The sequence below is a fragment of the Mustela lutreola genome, chromosome 3 (assembly GCF_030435805.1).
Source record: "Mustela lutreola isolate mMusLut2 chromosome 3, mMusLut2.pri, whole genome shotgun sequence".
Taxonomy (NCBI): domain Eukaryota; kingdom Metazoa; phylum Chordata; class Mammalia; order Carnivora; family Mustelidae; genus Mustela; species Mustela lutreola.
This window is the reverse complement of record NC_081292.1, coordinates 153,078,878-153,096,057: the sequence shown is the minus strand read 5'-3', so window position 1 is coordinate 153,096,057 and position 17,180 is coordinate 153,078,878. Positions and strand designations below refer to the sequence as shown.

Below are 17,180 nucleotides of genomic sequence, written 5' to 3'. Positions count from 1 at the left end.
TTAATTACAAAAATCATTCTGTGATTTATCTGATTATCTTTTACCAATAAAATGACCTTTTGAAACTTTTTTCAAATTTGAAAGGCATAAATTAGATTATAGTTGTGTAGTACTTTAAAAAATACCCTATTTTTTTTTTTTTTTTTAAAGATTTTATTTATTTATTTGACAGAGAGAGATCACAAGTAGGCAGAGAGGCAGGCAGAGAGAGAGAGAGGGGGAAGCAGGCTCCCTGCTGAGCAGAGAGCCCGATGCGGGACTCGATCCCAGGACTCTGAGATCATGACCTGAGCCGAAGGCAGCGGCTTAACCCACTGAGCCACCCAGGCGCCCCAAAAATACCCTATTTATATAGGGTGAATGAAAAACCTAAAGGGAAATGGGTTTTCATATATTTAAAGCTAGATTCTTACCTTTTTTTATACTAGCCAATTTTTTAAATTTGGTTACCTTAAAAATTACCTAGCATCTTCATGCTTTAGCATTCTTTTGTTTTTATTATTTTAGGATTATTTCAACTAATACCAAATATTTCATTTTGCCTGTTACTGTTTTTTGAAATTACAATCTGAACTGCTTTTTTTTTCTTTTTTTTTTTTTTTAAAGATTTTATTTATTTATTTGACAGACAGAGATCACAAGTAGGCAGAGAAGCAGGCAGAGAGAGAGGAGGAAGCAGGCTCCCTGCAGAGCAGAGAGCCTGATGCAGGGCTCCATCCCAGGACCCTGGGACCACGACCTGAGCCGAAGGCAGAGACTTTAATCCACTGAGCCACCCAGACGCCCCATGCTTTATTTCTTTATTATTACAATTAGTCATCTTCCAAATTAGCTTCTTGTATTTCTCCCTGAAGAAGACTTAAAATAATTTTTAAGAACCCCGAGTACTATTGGTAGCCAGTAAGTTTTGGTTTCTGTGTGACTCTCAAGTCCAGACATGGTAAGTAATCAGGAGTAAATAAGACCTTACCTAACTGATCAAAACTGTTACTCACAAACGTGCATTAGAAGGGAATTCTAATGCATGAGGTAAATGGGAAGTGAAATAAGTTGGGCTGTCCATATTGCCTCCTCTTTCAACAAGATGACCTCCATTTTTAAGGTCATTTATATACAATGGGGGAAGATGGTGCTATATAAGATTTCATTGAAAGAAGAATTCTGTTTTGTTTTGTTAAGTTTTATAAACCACTGTTTTAAAAGATCAAAGCTACCAGTGAACTCACCTAAAGGTCCTGTGTGCTTGAGCATGATGATGAGTGAGGCGTTGCAGGGGCCTGTTCTTCCCTGGCCCAAAGGGAAACACGGAGCCATAAAGTTTTTTCCAGCTGCTTGTCTATGTCCCAAAGTTTATATGTGCTGTGGTAGATTTAGTTGTTAGCTTGAAGTATATTTTCAACACTTCATTTCAATTTTTATAGAATAGGTACAGGCCATGAAAAAAGGGCACCAGTCAGATGCAAACTGAAAAATGTATTCACATATGTAAATATTTTATCAGTCAGATATCTGACACCCAACTGTTTGGAAATATCCTGCTGATTACATAAACTTTCCCACCTTTTTGATGCCCCTAAAACTTAACAACTATCCTTGACATAAAAGATAAACACATAAATACCTACATAAGTTAATGTTATGTTTATGCTCCTAGTACCTCAGTTTAGAGCTTTTTATAGTACCAGAAGCCCTGCCTTTACTCTTATCCCACCAACCTATATACTTATATACTTCCCTTCAAACATACTCAAGGGTCACAGTGGAATCCTTGTTGAGTCATGGTAGGGATAGCCATATGCTCTGTGGGAGCTTTGCTTTTGAAGTGGTAGGAAAAATCGAGTTCTCAACACTTAACTATAGGTAGCTTTATAACATATAGTTGCAGCTGCACCAAAATTTCCCAAAGATGTATTTTCTAGAACACTTTTCAGTGGAGAAGATGAGAAGCAAAGAAATTGGAGTTACTTGTGCAGGATTTTTTCAGGTATTTTTGCAAACTACTCTTGTCCCCATGGGCCCTTGAATGGGAGTGGAGGAATTTGGAGCTTTGTGTCTTAAGAAATCTCATAGGTGATTTTTGACATGTACCTATTCTCTAGCATCAAAAAAGAAAGAAAGAAAGATCCAACTCTGTACCATATATAACTATGAAACTCTAAGCAAGTAGAATTTCTAAACTTGACACTTCAGCCTTATCTTCAGATCATGGTTCATGGATCTCACAAGACAGACTGGTCCTAATGGCAAAAAAACAACCACCATTTTTTTCCCCACAAAGATTTTATTATTTACTTTAAAAAGTTACTAAATTTTAAGTTCAACTAAAGAACATTTATAGAGTAACAAGACTAGGATAAATTGTTTTAGGACTCTAAACTTGAAAACCTAGGACCTTCGAGGAATATGTACTCAGAATGAGGACTTTAGCTTAAGAAACAACGAACTAAGGTGTTTAGTTCCATGATCACTAATAGGGTCTGATCCTAGTTTGCTGCTTTGCAGACTGGACAAATCTGTGATTTCCTGCCTAGTTTCGTGACTTTTCATTCTGACAGTAAGGAAGTTTGCATTTAAAAAATTATGGATGGACTATTAGAATTAGAAAGAAACTTAGTTATGAGATCTTAGTTCATAGATGTATAAACTGAGGCTCAGAAGGACTTAGCTGAAGTCAATTCAGAAAATGGGACATTACCTCCTTACTATGGCCTTTGAAAGCTGGGCTATATGCACTATTTCACCTTGTGTGAAACGTAGTAGTTCACTCGCTCATTCATTTGTGCATTCAGCAAATGTTTATTGAATGTCTGCTATGATTAGATTAGATATTGTTCTGGAATCTAGATCTTGGTGATCTCAAAATCAACAGGTTAAGGCTCCTACCTCGTTGATTTTTCTTTTGTGAGAGAAATGCAATAATAAAACAAAAATTTCAAGTGTTGATAGTTATAAAAATAATAATGCAAGATAAGGGAAGACAAATATTTAAGGTAGTGTGAGGTGGCTTTGTAATGTATTGTGATGAGGAAAGGCATCTATCTCTAGGGAAATGAGAAACATAAGCCATGCAAAGATAAGGAAAATAGCCTTTGAGGCAGAAGGACAGCAAGTACAAAGGCCATAGCATTGGAGTACTCCTGAGGTTATATTAATATAAATTTAGGAGAATTCTTACTTAAGTAAGTTAATAAAATTAAGTTTTAAATTCTTACATTAATTCTGAACTTTTTTGTGAAATTGTTTCTTAAGACAAATGACGGGAATATCCTCAATACAAGAAAATAATTACTTTTTCCTTATATTTTTTAGATGTTGCTAAATTTGCATAAGAAGAGTTGGATGGAAGGTTTGACACTTCAGGACTACAGTGAACACTGTAAACACAATGAATCAGTGGTAAAAGAGATGTTGGAATTAGCCAAGAATTACAATAAGGTAAAAATTACTTCCAACATTTATTTCTTACAATCTTTGAAATACGTATGATTAGATGGCAAACATGGTATAAATATATACATAGGTAAAAATTGAATGGCCTGTTTTATAGATCAGATAGTAAATATTTTGGACTTTGCAGGCCATCCAGTCTGTTGGCAGCTGCTCAGCTCTGCTGTCATAGTATAAAAGTGGCCACACACAACACGAAAAGGAGTGAATGAGTCTGTGTTTCAGTACAACCTTATTTTATTTTATTTTTTTTAATTTTTTAAAGATTTTATTTATTTATTTGACAGAGAACAAGAGAGCACAAGCAGGGGGAGTGGCAGAGGGAAAGGCAGTAGCTCCCTAGGTGAGGGAGCTCAGCATGGAGCCCAATGAGGAGCCCAGTCCCAGAATCCCGGGATCATGACCTGAGCCAAAAGCAGTCGCTTAACTGACTGAGCCACCCAGGCGCCCCAATACAACTTTATTTAATAAAATAGGCAGCTGGCTAGATTTGGCCCATGGGCTATATAGTTGGCAACCCTGTTGCCATATAAAATAGTTGACCATATAATAGACCATATAAAATAGTTTCACATTTGAGATTTCTTCTTTATCCAGGGGGCTTTTTCTTGGAAGGGAAAGGAAAACAAGGAGATGTAGGATAATAACAACAGCATTTAATAATTCTACATATAGTTTAGTTTATGAACTTTTCTTTTTTTCATTTAGAAAGTGTCTATTGAAAACTTGCTATATGCTGGGCACTGGGGATATGGTAAGAAACAAGACGTGTCTTCACAGAACTTATTTTCTGGTAGGGGAAACAAAGTAAACAGAAACACAATATGATAATATATTGTGATTTGGTGCTATAAGAAATAAATGGGATGATATAAAAAAGTATAACTAGGGGAGATCACTTTTTATATATTAAGATGTTTAAAAAGTTGTATTTTGTGGAATCTCCTGAAGATACTTGTATGCTAAAATAAATGTGGCCGTAATATTTTTGTTCATAAATTGATATTCTTTTACAATTTTGCAATTGAAAAAATACTTGAACTATGACTTAAAATGTATCTTCTGTGTTGTATTAGTTTCCAAGGGCTGCCATACAAACTACCATAAACTGGGTATTTTATTTTGTTTATTTTAAACTGGATATTTTAAAACAATTATATTGCCTCACAATTATGGAAGCTAGAAGTCTAAAATCAAGGTATTGGCAGCCTCCAGGGAAAGATCTTTCCTTTCCTTTTCCAGATGCTTTAGTCCCAGGCTTGCTTGCTTGCTTGCTTTTTTTTTTTTTTTTTTTTTAAAGATTTTATTTATTTATTTGATAGAGAGAGAGAGAGGCAGGCAGAGAGAGAGGGGAAAGCAGGCTCCCTACTTAGCAGAGCTCGCCCATGTGGGGCTTGATCCCAGGACCCTGAGATCATTACCCTAGCCGAAGGTAGAGGCTTAACCCACTGAGCCACCCAGGCACACATTCCCTCCCCACCCCCCCACACCCAGGTTTTATTTAGCTTGTGACAACTCCAGTCTCTAACCAGGGTTAAGATTTCAACATATTGGGAGTGGGGTGTGGGCCATGATTCAGCCTAACATGTGTTTTCTAGCTTTCTTGACGTAAAGCCTGCATAAAGAATAGATTTTACGTTTTGACCCAGAACATGCAATTGTATATGTGTGTACATATAGTTGCTACAAAAGTTTTACGAAATAATATTTACCTTTATTATATGTGATAGTTTTTTTTGTCATTTGACTTAGTTCTATTGTTTCAATTATATATACATACATATAGCTTGCAATCCATTAATGTATTGAAAACCTGCAGTTTGTAAAACATACAAATTACAGTGTTTTATTTACAAATATTTATTGAATATTTCTTGTACAAGTTGCAGTGGAAAATAGGGATCCTTCCTTCATTTATGGGAAAACAGAGGCAGTAAAAAGAACTCACAAATGATCAGAGTAGTAGACCAAAATTGGTGTGTTCCTTAACATCTTAGTATTCAGTTTGTCCACAGACCAGCTGTAACACCTGGGATCTTCTTAGAAATGCAGACTCTCTGGCCTACTGAGTGAGCATTGACAGTTGATCAAGAATTCCAGGAGATTTGTATACTCATCTGTATACAAGTTAGAAGTTAGAGAACTGGCCTGGAGAAGTCCATAGTGAAGTCCTGTAAAGATTCAGAGGCTTTTGCTTTCAGTTGTGGGAGACCCAGAATGCTGTATTAAAGAATAACAGCATTTGAATTAGACCTTAATGCTTGAATAAGATTAGACATATAGAGAAATGTTACCCTAGGCAAAATAAACATTACGAGCAAAGACTAGGAGACAGAAAAGGCACCTTTTAGGAAACTATGTTTGGCTTGAGTATATAATATATGAGAGTGAATGGGGAGAATAGGTTTTTTTTTAAGTTATTGAAGTCAAATAATAGAGCTTAGAATATCAGGATAGAGTTACTTTTGACCAAGAGATTGATATTCCCAGAACCTGACTCTAGAAATGTAATTTGACAGCAGTATAAAAGAAGGAGGGTGCTGTAAGAGATTTGAAATGGACATTCTGTTTAGGAGGAGCTTGCTGTTATCCAAGCAAAAGGTACTAGATATCAGCTTTACTGCAGTGGCATTGGGAACAGAGAGCAGTAGACAAATAAAACATGGCACCCATTGGATGGGTGAAATGAAAGAAGGAGGAATCAAGGATGAATTCAGGGTTTCCTGCATAGGTGCCTAGAAGTACGTTAGTACCATTACAATTTTCCAGTTTAGAAGTAGAAGGGTTAAGAAAGGAGATAGAGTTATATTTTAAACAAGCAGTGGAAATAGAGGACTAAAATTTAATGATAGGAGCTAGAGCTTAAGATTTCGGAGACAGTTAAACTTGATGTTTGGGTTGTCACACCAAAAAGTAGTATTTCTCTTTTTACATTAAACACATCTTAAGATCCAAGGGGCACTTGGGTGGCTCATTCGTTAAGCATCAGCCTTCTGCTCAGGTCATGATCCCAGAGTCCTGGGGATTGAGCCCTGCATTAGGCTCCCTGCTCCGTGGGAAGCCTGCTTCTCCCTTTCCCACTCTCCCTGCTTGTGTTTCTTCTCTCCCTGTGTCTCTGTTAAATAAATAATTAAAATCTTAAAACACACACACACACACCCCTTACCAAAGTAAATATTAGCCAAGAGACGGTACATAAAATTTGCTACATGTAGCAAGAAGTCTTTGGAGAGAGTTTAGCTTTGAACAAAAAAGTTGATGGGCCCATACAAACTAAATTCAAGCAGAATTAGGTCTGGCAATGAAGATCATGCCCTGATTTATATGTGGTGTTCCAGCTGGAAATGCCCATTGATTCTAGATCATACGGAGGGAAATTTTTTTTTTTATCTTTCTAGTTTTATGTTTTCATGTTGTGATATTAAAGAGAAAGTAGTAGTTTGTCATACTTAAAACAGTTATTAACCATTTATACCTTAGTGACTTAAGTAATAATATTCAGCAGACTGTAGGAATGGTTTTCATTTCTCTGTAACATTGCAAGTTTAAGTAAATTCATATTGGTACCACTGCCAGGAAATAACCTATTTATGGTTACTGCTGCCCATCCACAGAAGTTTTTCCTATTTTACAGTTTTAAAAAATCTCTGTAGTACTCAAAAACTTGTAAGGTTTGGTTATAAAATGAAAACAATGTGTAAGCTGTGATATGAAGGAGTCCAAATTTGAGAATGTAATTCCCTCTGTGATTGAAAGAGAATGTGGTGGAGTTTTTAGTAACACTTAAAATATAAAAAGAAAGGCCCATGCTACCAATTCTTCATAGTATTCTTTTTAATTGGTTGGTGTTTTAAACTAAGGTAATTACTGTTAGGTGCCAGTTAGCTCCTAAAGTGAAAGAAGATTAGAAAATAATTAAATTCCTTTGTCCCAAATTTTCTGTTTCAGGTCTGAATTCCACACAAAGATTCTGCTTGATCACTAGTCATTGATTTCTCTAATTACTAAACTACAACACCCGCACTCTTGTTATTCCAGATCTCCTAATTTATTCAGTTTAAGATGCATCAAATTTTAAAATATTGATAATATTTGATTGGATATTTTAAGTGAATGTGCAAGTAAAAATGAATTGTAGAAGAGTATTTTAAGAATAACATAGATACATAAAAATTTGCCTTGGGGGCGCCTGGGTGGCTCAGTGGGTTAAGCCACTGCCTTCGGCTCAGGTCATGATCTCAGGGTCCTGGGATTGAGTCCCGCGTCGGGCTCTCTGCTCGGCAGGGAGCCTGGTTCCCTCTCTCTCTCTCTCTCTGCCTGCCTCTCCATCGACTTGTGATCTCTCTCTGTCAAATAAATAAATAAAATCTTTTAAAAAAAAAAAAAAAAATTTGCCTTGTTTTCAAACATGTAGCCCTATAAATCTGCGATCTGACAGTTTACCTTTCAGATAGAAGTAGTGCCTGCTCTGTTACCTGAAAGAAAATTCAGGTATGGGGTGCCTGCCTGGGTGGTTCAGTCAGTTAACTGTCTGCCTTTGGCTCAAGGTATGATTGCAGGGTCCTGGGATCGAGCCCTGCATCAGGCTCCCTGCTTAGCAGGGAGCCTGCTTCGCCCCCTCTCTCTCTCTCTGCTACTCCCCCTGCTTGTGCTTTCTTTCTCTGTCAAATAATTAAATTTTTTAAAAACCTTAACCCCCCCAAAAAAAATTCCAGTGTATTTTTTATATATAAATATATATATTTTTTTACATGTAAGACATTTAATTATATGACTACATTTGGTTTATTACAGTAGCTATTTTAAGTAGGAAAATGTTGTTATACGCTAGTGTAATAAGATAAGAAAAACAAAATAATATGTAAATACTGGGAAAACTAGGCCAGATTATCATTACTTAAGTATGATAGGATATGTTTGTAGTCAAACAAAAATCTAAGCAACTAAACTAGAAAAATTGTTAGAACTGTTACAATAGAGAATTATGTAGGTGGTAACCAAGTAGTTACATAGGCTGAAACCAGTTGAAAAATTTATAATAGGCAAATCAATTCACAGCATCCAGAATTACAAAAGAATTACCATAAGAAATAAGTGTATAAATGTATATGACTTTATTTGAATAATGCTAAAAACATTTGAGAATAGATTCCCTGTTTCAAATAGGAAGATTTCGTATGGCAAAGCCGCTGTCAAGCTTCCCAAAGATTACTTTAATGCTAGTAAGAATATCAGTGAGTTTTTAAAGTTTCAGTAACTTGACAGTAAAGTTTATCTGCAATAAAAATAATAACTAACATTCATGGAATGCTTATTAGGAGTCAGCTGGGAGAAAATATTTGTATTGGTAACACAGAAAGAACTCATACCCAAAAGATGCATAATATAAAATAGTTTTGAAAAACAATAATTTGGACAAAAAGAGCTAGAAAACTCACTGAAGACAAATGGCATATAAACATGAAAAAACAAGTTAAACCTTATTAATTGGTCAAAGAAAAAAATTAAAATTATAAATAGAATTCTTTTCTTTTCAAATATAAAAAACAATTTGGGAAAATGTATCAATAGTGGGTAAGTAAAAGTGACATAACATTTTTTGAGGCCATCTTTCAATTTTAAATGCATATAACTCTTAAAACTAATATGTTCTTTTTTAAGGGTTCAAGTACCGACTTAGAGAAATATTTACAACCCACTATTATATTAAAAATTAAATTATAGAACAACATGAAAAGTTCCTATGTTACTTTCCCTTTCCTTTTAAAAGATACCTAACTTGGGGGACCTGGGTGGCTAAGTCCCTTCTGTCTGCTATCTGCTTCGTGATCCTGGGGTCCTGGGATCAAGCCCTGTGTGGGGCTCCCTGCTCAGTGGGAAATCTGCTTCTCCTCCCTCTGCCCTCCACTTGTGCTCTTTCTCTCTCTCTCTCTCTCAAATGAATAAAAATTAAAAAAAAAAAAAAAAAAAAAAAGATACCTATCTCCCACTTACTTATCTCAACATATTTTAACATTTCACCTCAAAGGTGGAAAGCAGAGAAATGATATCCTTTGTGTAAACCCTGCATTATTTCAGTTTTTGCATTAACCAGGTGTTACTTATATCTAAGATTGTGTTAGCTCAAAGTAGCAGTGGCTTCAACAAGATAGAAATGTAGATCTCAAAAAAAAGGGAAATAAAGAGATGAAGGTTTCTGGCAACTCAAGGCCAATATAAAACTTTGAAGTCATCATGAACCCAGATTCCTTCTTCTTCTTCTTCTTCTTCTTCTTTTTTTTTTTTTTTTTTTAAGATTTACTTATTTATTTTAGGGAGAGAGAAAGAGAAGAGAGAGAGTACACAGGGGTGGAGGGGCAGAGGGAGAAGGAGAGAGAGATCTCAAGTAGGCTCTCCACTGACTGTGGAGCATGACCCAAGCAAGGCTTAGTCCCACGACCATGAGACCATGACCTGAGCGAAACCAAGAGTTGCATGCTCAACTGACTGAGCCACCCAGGTACCCCAAATGCAGATTCTTTCTATCTTTTGCTCCCCTTCCCTTATATTGGCTTCCATCCTATAGATATCCTCACGATTCACAGTGATTACTAGAGTTTTAGCCATCCCATCCAAATTCCCAACAACAGGTAAAAAAGGAAGGGCCAAAAGGGGTTACTTTCCAGCTAAATCAATCCCCTTTCACAATCCTTTCTTAAGGCTTACCAAGCAGCACTTCTGATTATATTTCATTGGCAGAACTCAAATGGACACACCTTGCTTTGAGAAAGGTTATATAGTGTGGTCTTTTACCTGGAAACATTATTTTCCTTACTAAAATCAGGGGAAGAAGGGAAACATTTTTGTTTTCCCCTAAAAGAAGGGGAAAATATATGTTGGGGTAGACATCAAATAGATTCTGCCATAGAAGTTTTTTCAACAAGCTGAACTACAATTTCTATTATGTGTGCACACACATACACATGCAGTCTTTATTGTATATGTCTGTTTTGTGTAATTAACACTTAAAATTGGATTCCCTGTAAGATTTTTAGAAAGAATTTATGCTGTTCAGGTCACTTATTAAACCATGGATTTGGCTTTGTTATTCAGGATATATCATTAAAAACTAGTCATTTCCTGAATTGTCATGAATGTTACTTCAAGATCTTTGGAGATAGATAGTACTGTTGAAGTCACACTTGCATTACTTATTAGCTGTGTGGCTGTATGTGTCCCTGTTGTTCTCTGTGCACACTCCATTTTTGTATATTTCATACTGCATTGCGTTTTGAGATTTATAGGCAAGTAAAGCCCAAATGTGAGCTCCTCAAAGAGCAAGAACTATCTTATTCAGAATGAGTGATTATTGAATAGTAAAATGAAAATTCTTCTGATGAGGACATGTATAGAATGTACTGGAATTTTATAAATATGCCAAAAGGAGAATTAGAAATATGGTTTTTTTTTTAAATAATAGAAGTATTGCTGGAATTAACATAAAGTTTCTCAAAGAAGGTGATGCCTAATTTCTTCATATGTAAAATGTAGATTAACTACTTTACTGGGATGTTTTAAGGATTCAGTAAATTAATATTATAAAAGCATGTATATAGTAATATTTAATTACTGATAGTGGTAGGAGTTTCTCCAGACTCAGACATTTTATCCCGTCTCAGACTTCTAATAGTTTCATGTTTGTTAATTTTGCTTTCCCGAGTATTTTTTTATAAAAGCTATTTCTTTTAATTCATTTTCTACTGCCTTAACTCAGTGATGTGATTTTAATTTATATAGTCAATACATCGATCTCACATAAAATCAGAAAGAAGTAAAATGCATTATCTTAAAATTCACTAGCACTTAGTGACCATACATGTGAGTTTAGAAAGCATGTGCTTAAAAGAGACTATGACATGTTATAGGGTGAAGAAAGTTAACATATCAAAAGGAAAAGAAGAAGCCCAAGGCCTAGAGAAGTATAAAGTAGAATAAGGGACACGATGTTATAAAAGCAGAGAGGTTAAAGGATTAGAAAACAGGTATTAGAGAAGCTCTTAAAGGTGTTCAGAAAGTTCAAGAAAACTGAGTTTGTTGGAGTTTACATGGTGGAGATCCTTAAAAGAGTGTTAATGAAGAGCAAAGAACCCAGTCCATATTTATTAAGGGGTAAGTTAAATGGTAGAATCTAAGATAAAGGTTTTCCACTTAAGAAGTTTGACCATCACCAGAAAAAAAAAAAAGAATGAAGTTAATGGGTTTCATAAAAGACTCTTTAAGATGGGGGTACATCTGAGGGGATTATGATAACATAACAGACCAAATTCTAGGAATTTCTTAGAACTGTGCAGACCGTGCATGATGGGATAGCCATCTGGGGGTCTTTGTTGATAAACTGTTAAAAACGTTTCTAGTGTGAATAGCCACAAACATTTTCAGTGCTTTTTTGTTGGTTGAGTAAACCGAAGAGCATGAATGCAAAAGCAAAATTTGATGCCAAATCACAGAAGTTGCCATAAACACAGAAGTTCCCCTAGTGAGGACACTGCCTGTGCCTGAATTTCATTTGTTTCTGCTGCTACCATTTCTTAATTTTTCCTGGTGACTAGCCAGATTAGAACTATGAATGAAGACAAACTGGTCTTGCCCAGATCGTAGATGAGATATAGGTGACTTAGGTAAATGGAGAAAATACTTAGGGTTTGATGTGATGATTTGGTCTGATCTGGTCTATCTTAGAATGAAAAAGATGTGCTTATTCTTTGTCATGGGGGTTTGCAACCTTAGTATATGCCTAAATCTACAGCTGCTCCTCATTTTCCAGATGGCATCTATGGCTGGGAGTACTTTTTACCATCTGCACTTCTCGAAGAGTTTGTGAACTCTCTCTTTTAATTATTGGAAATGGAAAAACTAATTGGTAAAGTGGTTAAATGATATAAAAGATTTTAAAAACTAAGTTAGAGCTTTTTACATTGTATTTTAACTTTTTAAATAAGGTCAGTGCTTTAAGTGCTTTTTGACTTTCATCTTTGCATACCTACGATCTTTGATATTTGCAGTACTCCAGAATACTTTGTAATAACTATTTGTACATTAACTGGTACTTGGAGCCAAATTCCAAAACTCTTACCTCCTTCCAATACTGTACTGTTTTGGACATGTGCATAGAGCAACTAACACTGAATGAATGCAGAGTACAAACTTATGTGAATTGTTCCATTCATCCAGTAATGTTTTCAAATTGGTAAGGTACAGTGTCATGATTTGTGGAAGTAATTGAGAAAAACAAACTTTTTAGGTGTTGCTCATGTTTTTATATATGTAAAATATTGAGATAGTGGGAGAAGCAATTTCCCATTTAAGTAATACTTTTTTAACTAGCTGAGCATAATAGGAATGACATCTGACTCGGAAAATGAACATATTCTCTATCTAGGGAATTCTAGATTTGGAGTGTTATTAGCTTTTATTTTTCCTTCTTCCAGTTTTATGAGTCATAAATATATTTTCTTAATGATATGTTGTAAATAAGTATCCTCTAATAATCTGTAGATACAGTACTTAATCACCATCTTTCTCTTTAGGCAGGTTCTACTGGGGAAAATTCTCTAGATAGTTTGTCCATTTATAAAATTAGACACTTGCCATCTTTGCTCATTTTCAAGTTCTCTGTTTACAAAACTATTAAGAAGGTGTGAAATGCAGCCAAACTTCCCAGTTTATGGGAAATGTCTGATGATTGCATTTCCTACATGTTCATTGTTCACACATGAAGAAATTTGGCAGCTGCGAGATTATTAAGTTTAGAGTATCCAAATCTAACCCTCACTGGGATTTTGGTTTCCTGCTTTCCACCCCCACCATCTCATCTTTTGTAATCATATTTGTGGTAAGTGCTGTGGTGGTATTTTTTAAGGTTGATGATCCTTCAGTTTTCTTTGTTTTCCGTTTATCAGATGCTGTGAATAAATCATAGACCAGGAGTTCACCTGATTTAGAGTCCTGGCTTCGAACAGAAATATAACATACTCTAAAAGAGATTCCTTCTCAATAAAGACATTTTATGGTGGCACTGTTGTTAAGAGAGGGGACAGTGATGGTAGCTAATCTATATGCTGTAATTATTTTGTAAGAACTTGCTAGAAAATTTATGGTCGTACATGTAAGAGTTTGTAACTGAGAATAGTAGAAAATGTTCTGTGTATATTGTTTTGTTTTAATTTTTACTTGATTTGGCTTTTTATTCAAGTGAGTTTTTCCTGTTGAAAACTTCAGATTACTCTGTTTTCTTCATGATTACTAAAGATCAGTCATGGAAAAGTTAGATTTTTTCCCGAATACATGTGCTACTTTTATAGATTTAAATATGTAGAATTATGAAGGGAGAAAACTATATAATTTGTTAAGTGGATCAAAAGGCAGCAGCTTCTTTGATCCTAAGAGCTGCCGATAGTTATATAGATACTGGGTGTGATAGTTGACAAGAAAAATGGGAAGTTGGGGCAGAGGTGTCATGAAAGTAGGACAAGGAAGAGAAGACAACAGGACTAGTTAGCACCATGGTGCCATAAGCAGCTGCCGTAGTTACTTTTCTCCCCCACTTTAGCCATCCCTCAAAGAATTATATAACAGTTTCCAGATGGTGAATACTACCATGTGGTGGTCATGTTTGCCATATCCAATGTCTTTTTTGTATTTCTTAAGTCTGTTTTCAAAATGATGGTGTTAGGGTGCCTGGGTGGCTCAGTCGGTTAAGTGTCTGCCTTTGGCTCTCTTGATTTTGGAATGCTGGGACTGAGCTCCATGTGGAGCTGGGGGTCCCTACTCAAGTGGGAAACCTGCTTTTCCCTCTGCCACTCCCCCTTCTTGTGCTCTCTCGTGCTTTCTCTCTCAAATAAAAATTAAACAAATTTTGGGACGCCTGGGTGGCTCAGTTGGTTAAGCAGCTGCCTTCGGCTCAGGTCATGATCCCAGCGTCCTGGGATCGAGTCCCACATCGGGCTCCTTGCTCTGCAGGGAGCCTGCTTCTCCCTCTGACTCTTCCTGCCCTTCTGTCTGCCTGTGTTCGCTCTCACTCTCTCTCTCTCTTACAAATAAATAAATAAAATCTTATTTAAAAAAAAAAAAAAAAAATTAAACAAATTTTAAAAATTTTTTTAAAATGATGGTGGTAATAGTTTTTATTATGCTTAAGGTTATTTGGAAGATTAGCACACTTTCTTTATTGTTTAATAAGTCACGTGAGTAAAAGGTTCTGTGAATGAAAATTATGATCACCATTGTCTTCAGTGAGTATTCTGCAGTGGAAAAAGTAGATTTAGAATTTGAAACTCTGTCCTTTGTGTTTCATTCACAGGCTGTAGAAGAAGAAGATAAGATGACACCTGAACAGCTGGCAATAAAGAATGTTGGCAAGCAGGTGAGGTATACCGTAATAGGTTACGCAGTCGCATAATAATGCGCTCTTGTAGAGTTAAAACTGTTTTAGGACCTGTATGATTTTTTCCCCTGTTTGTTCACTCTACATTTTTCTTTTGTCATGTAAATATGATGCTAATTTTAAAGGTCACTGAATTACTTGATGTCAAATCCTGTTTGCCATATATAGTGAAGTCACAAATAGATCTGCGAGGTACTGTCTTTAGTGAAAATAATTTCCTAGAAATAAATTAGGAAACTTATATCTTGAGTTTATTTTTCAGGTATTATTTTTACTTGAAATAATATTATCAGTGAAGATAATAGAATGGTTTATTTCTTACATAGTAACAGTTTTTTAAATGATACATTTTGTCAGTATGTAGGCTTCAGTATATAGGTAATGTTCCTGAGAAGGCTGAGAACACCATTGGATTATAGTGATTGAAGAGAAAGGGTTTTAAGTATTTGCTCTTTCACATTTCCAAGATGAAATATATATTTTAGTTCCTATTTTCCGAGGGTTGGGGGAACACACCAACCAATTAAAAGAATCTACAGATTAATTAGACTGTTTTTTAAAGAATGTTGATTACATTTTTTTCATTTCATGGAACATGGTTATCATATTGCTGATGTTGGCAGAATCTTGATATTTCAGATGCAAGACACTAAGCTGTCTTTGCTTTCAGCCATCCTACCATATGCTCTGATCCCATCACATCTCACAAGCTATGTAGGTTTGGGCCAGGACCATTCTTGGATGGGAAATCTCTAAGAATCACCCAGCTGCCACAAGAAGTAACGTAGATAACTGAGGGAAGTGTGTTACCAATTCACTATACAACTAGTTACTCCAACAACGCAGTAGGGGCAAAGGTCTGACTTAAATATCATAATTAGTGAAATTAAATCCACTACATTCTGAATATTATAATGTAAAAACAGCTAGAACTCTCCCCAAACAAAATGAAGTGTAGTTCATCTTATTCTCTCATCCTGTGTGCTCTAGTTACCTAGTCTTTTCCTACTACTTATTATAGTCTAAGATATGTTACTAGATCACCAGCTTGGAGTCTTGCACTTTATAGAACCCACTGTTTTTTGTATAAATGCCTCTGAGGCTACCATGTAGATTTTATTTTAACAGCAACAAATAAAAGGTCTTAATTAAAAGTGATGCTGAAAAATATGTAATGGGCAAAGATGAATAATCATCAGAATCACTTTTCTTAATCTAGCTCTTCACTGGTTTAGCCTGTTGTGTGGCAAAAGCAACACTGTCTGTAATGGAATCAGATCACTATCTTTTTCTCCTGCCAGTCTTTCTCAGATACTTCCACCTAAAATGTCCTAAGGCTTATTCCTGAAATAAAGAAAGTGTAATACGTGGTCTAATTACTTGAAATTATTTGTAGCATGTTGCATCTCTGGGTTCTTTAAGGAAATCAAGCATGTATTGAAATTGTAATTTAGAAAAGAACAGCCAAGAAATAATTCCAGTGATGAGCATTTATTTAAGGTTAGGAGTCTTGGGTATTGTAGCAATACCCATACAAAAATAATGCCTTATTTGAGAGTTTAATTTGCAATATATATATTTTAAAGCTTTCACATTTAGCTGAAATACTTCATTCAGCTCAGCCTTAAACATAAATTAAGCGTTTTAACTTCATTTGTTACAATGTTATTTTAAGCCTCATTTTTAACTCAAATGTTTCAAATATAGATTTGATCAGGTTTCAGTTAAAAGATTGTACCTATATACTTTTCTGATACTTTATTTTTTCAAAATAGCTACAGCAAATAGGTATTTTTAACATTATTTTGTACATATTATATACATGTAAAATACGTATATCCTAACATTGTATTTAAATTTTTAAACAAGTAACAGTGACTTTTGACCTAAGAATATTTCCTAAATCATTTAATGTACTTTTCCCTGAAATATTAAATTTATACAGGAATTAAATTTAAATTAAAATTACAGAGGAAGTAATGAGAAAGAAATCACATTGAACTCTTACCTGTTGGTACGTCTGCTTCGAGTAATAAGATCCCCTCAAGACAGTCAATAAATATGAATGGCAGAAAGTATGCACACGTACTTGGGCTTATGCACACTTATAAATGCTTATACTTTGTTTTTAAAAAAATCGGATGCTGCAGCTATATAGAATTCCTTGTTACTCTTTATAATTTCTGGTATAGAGTTATAGCATTGATTGTGTAAATCAGTTTTTCATTGTATAATCGATTATTTTACCAGGTACTTAATTTTTTAATATATTTAGGAATCTTAAGGATATAACAATATATTGGGAAAATTA

General features: G+C 35.1%; 1 protein-coding gene across 1 annotated transcript in view; it reads left to right on the top strand.

The window, feature by feature from the left end:
- PSMD14 (proteasome 26S subunit, non-ATPase 14) overlaps window positions 1–17,180 on the top strand; it is a 109,781-nt gene that overhangs the window by 92,061 nt on the left and 540 nt on the right. Inside the window, exons 10-11 of the mRNA XM_059167184.1 lie at window positions 3,310–3,435; window positions 14,786–14,848. Of these exons, the coding sequence (XP_059023167.1) occupies window positions 3,310–3,435; window positions 14,786–14,848 (189 nt within the window). The remainder of the gene's footprint in view (window positions 1–3,309; window positions 3,436–14,785; window positions 14,849–17,180) is intronic.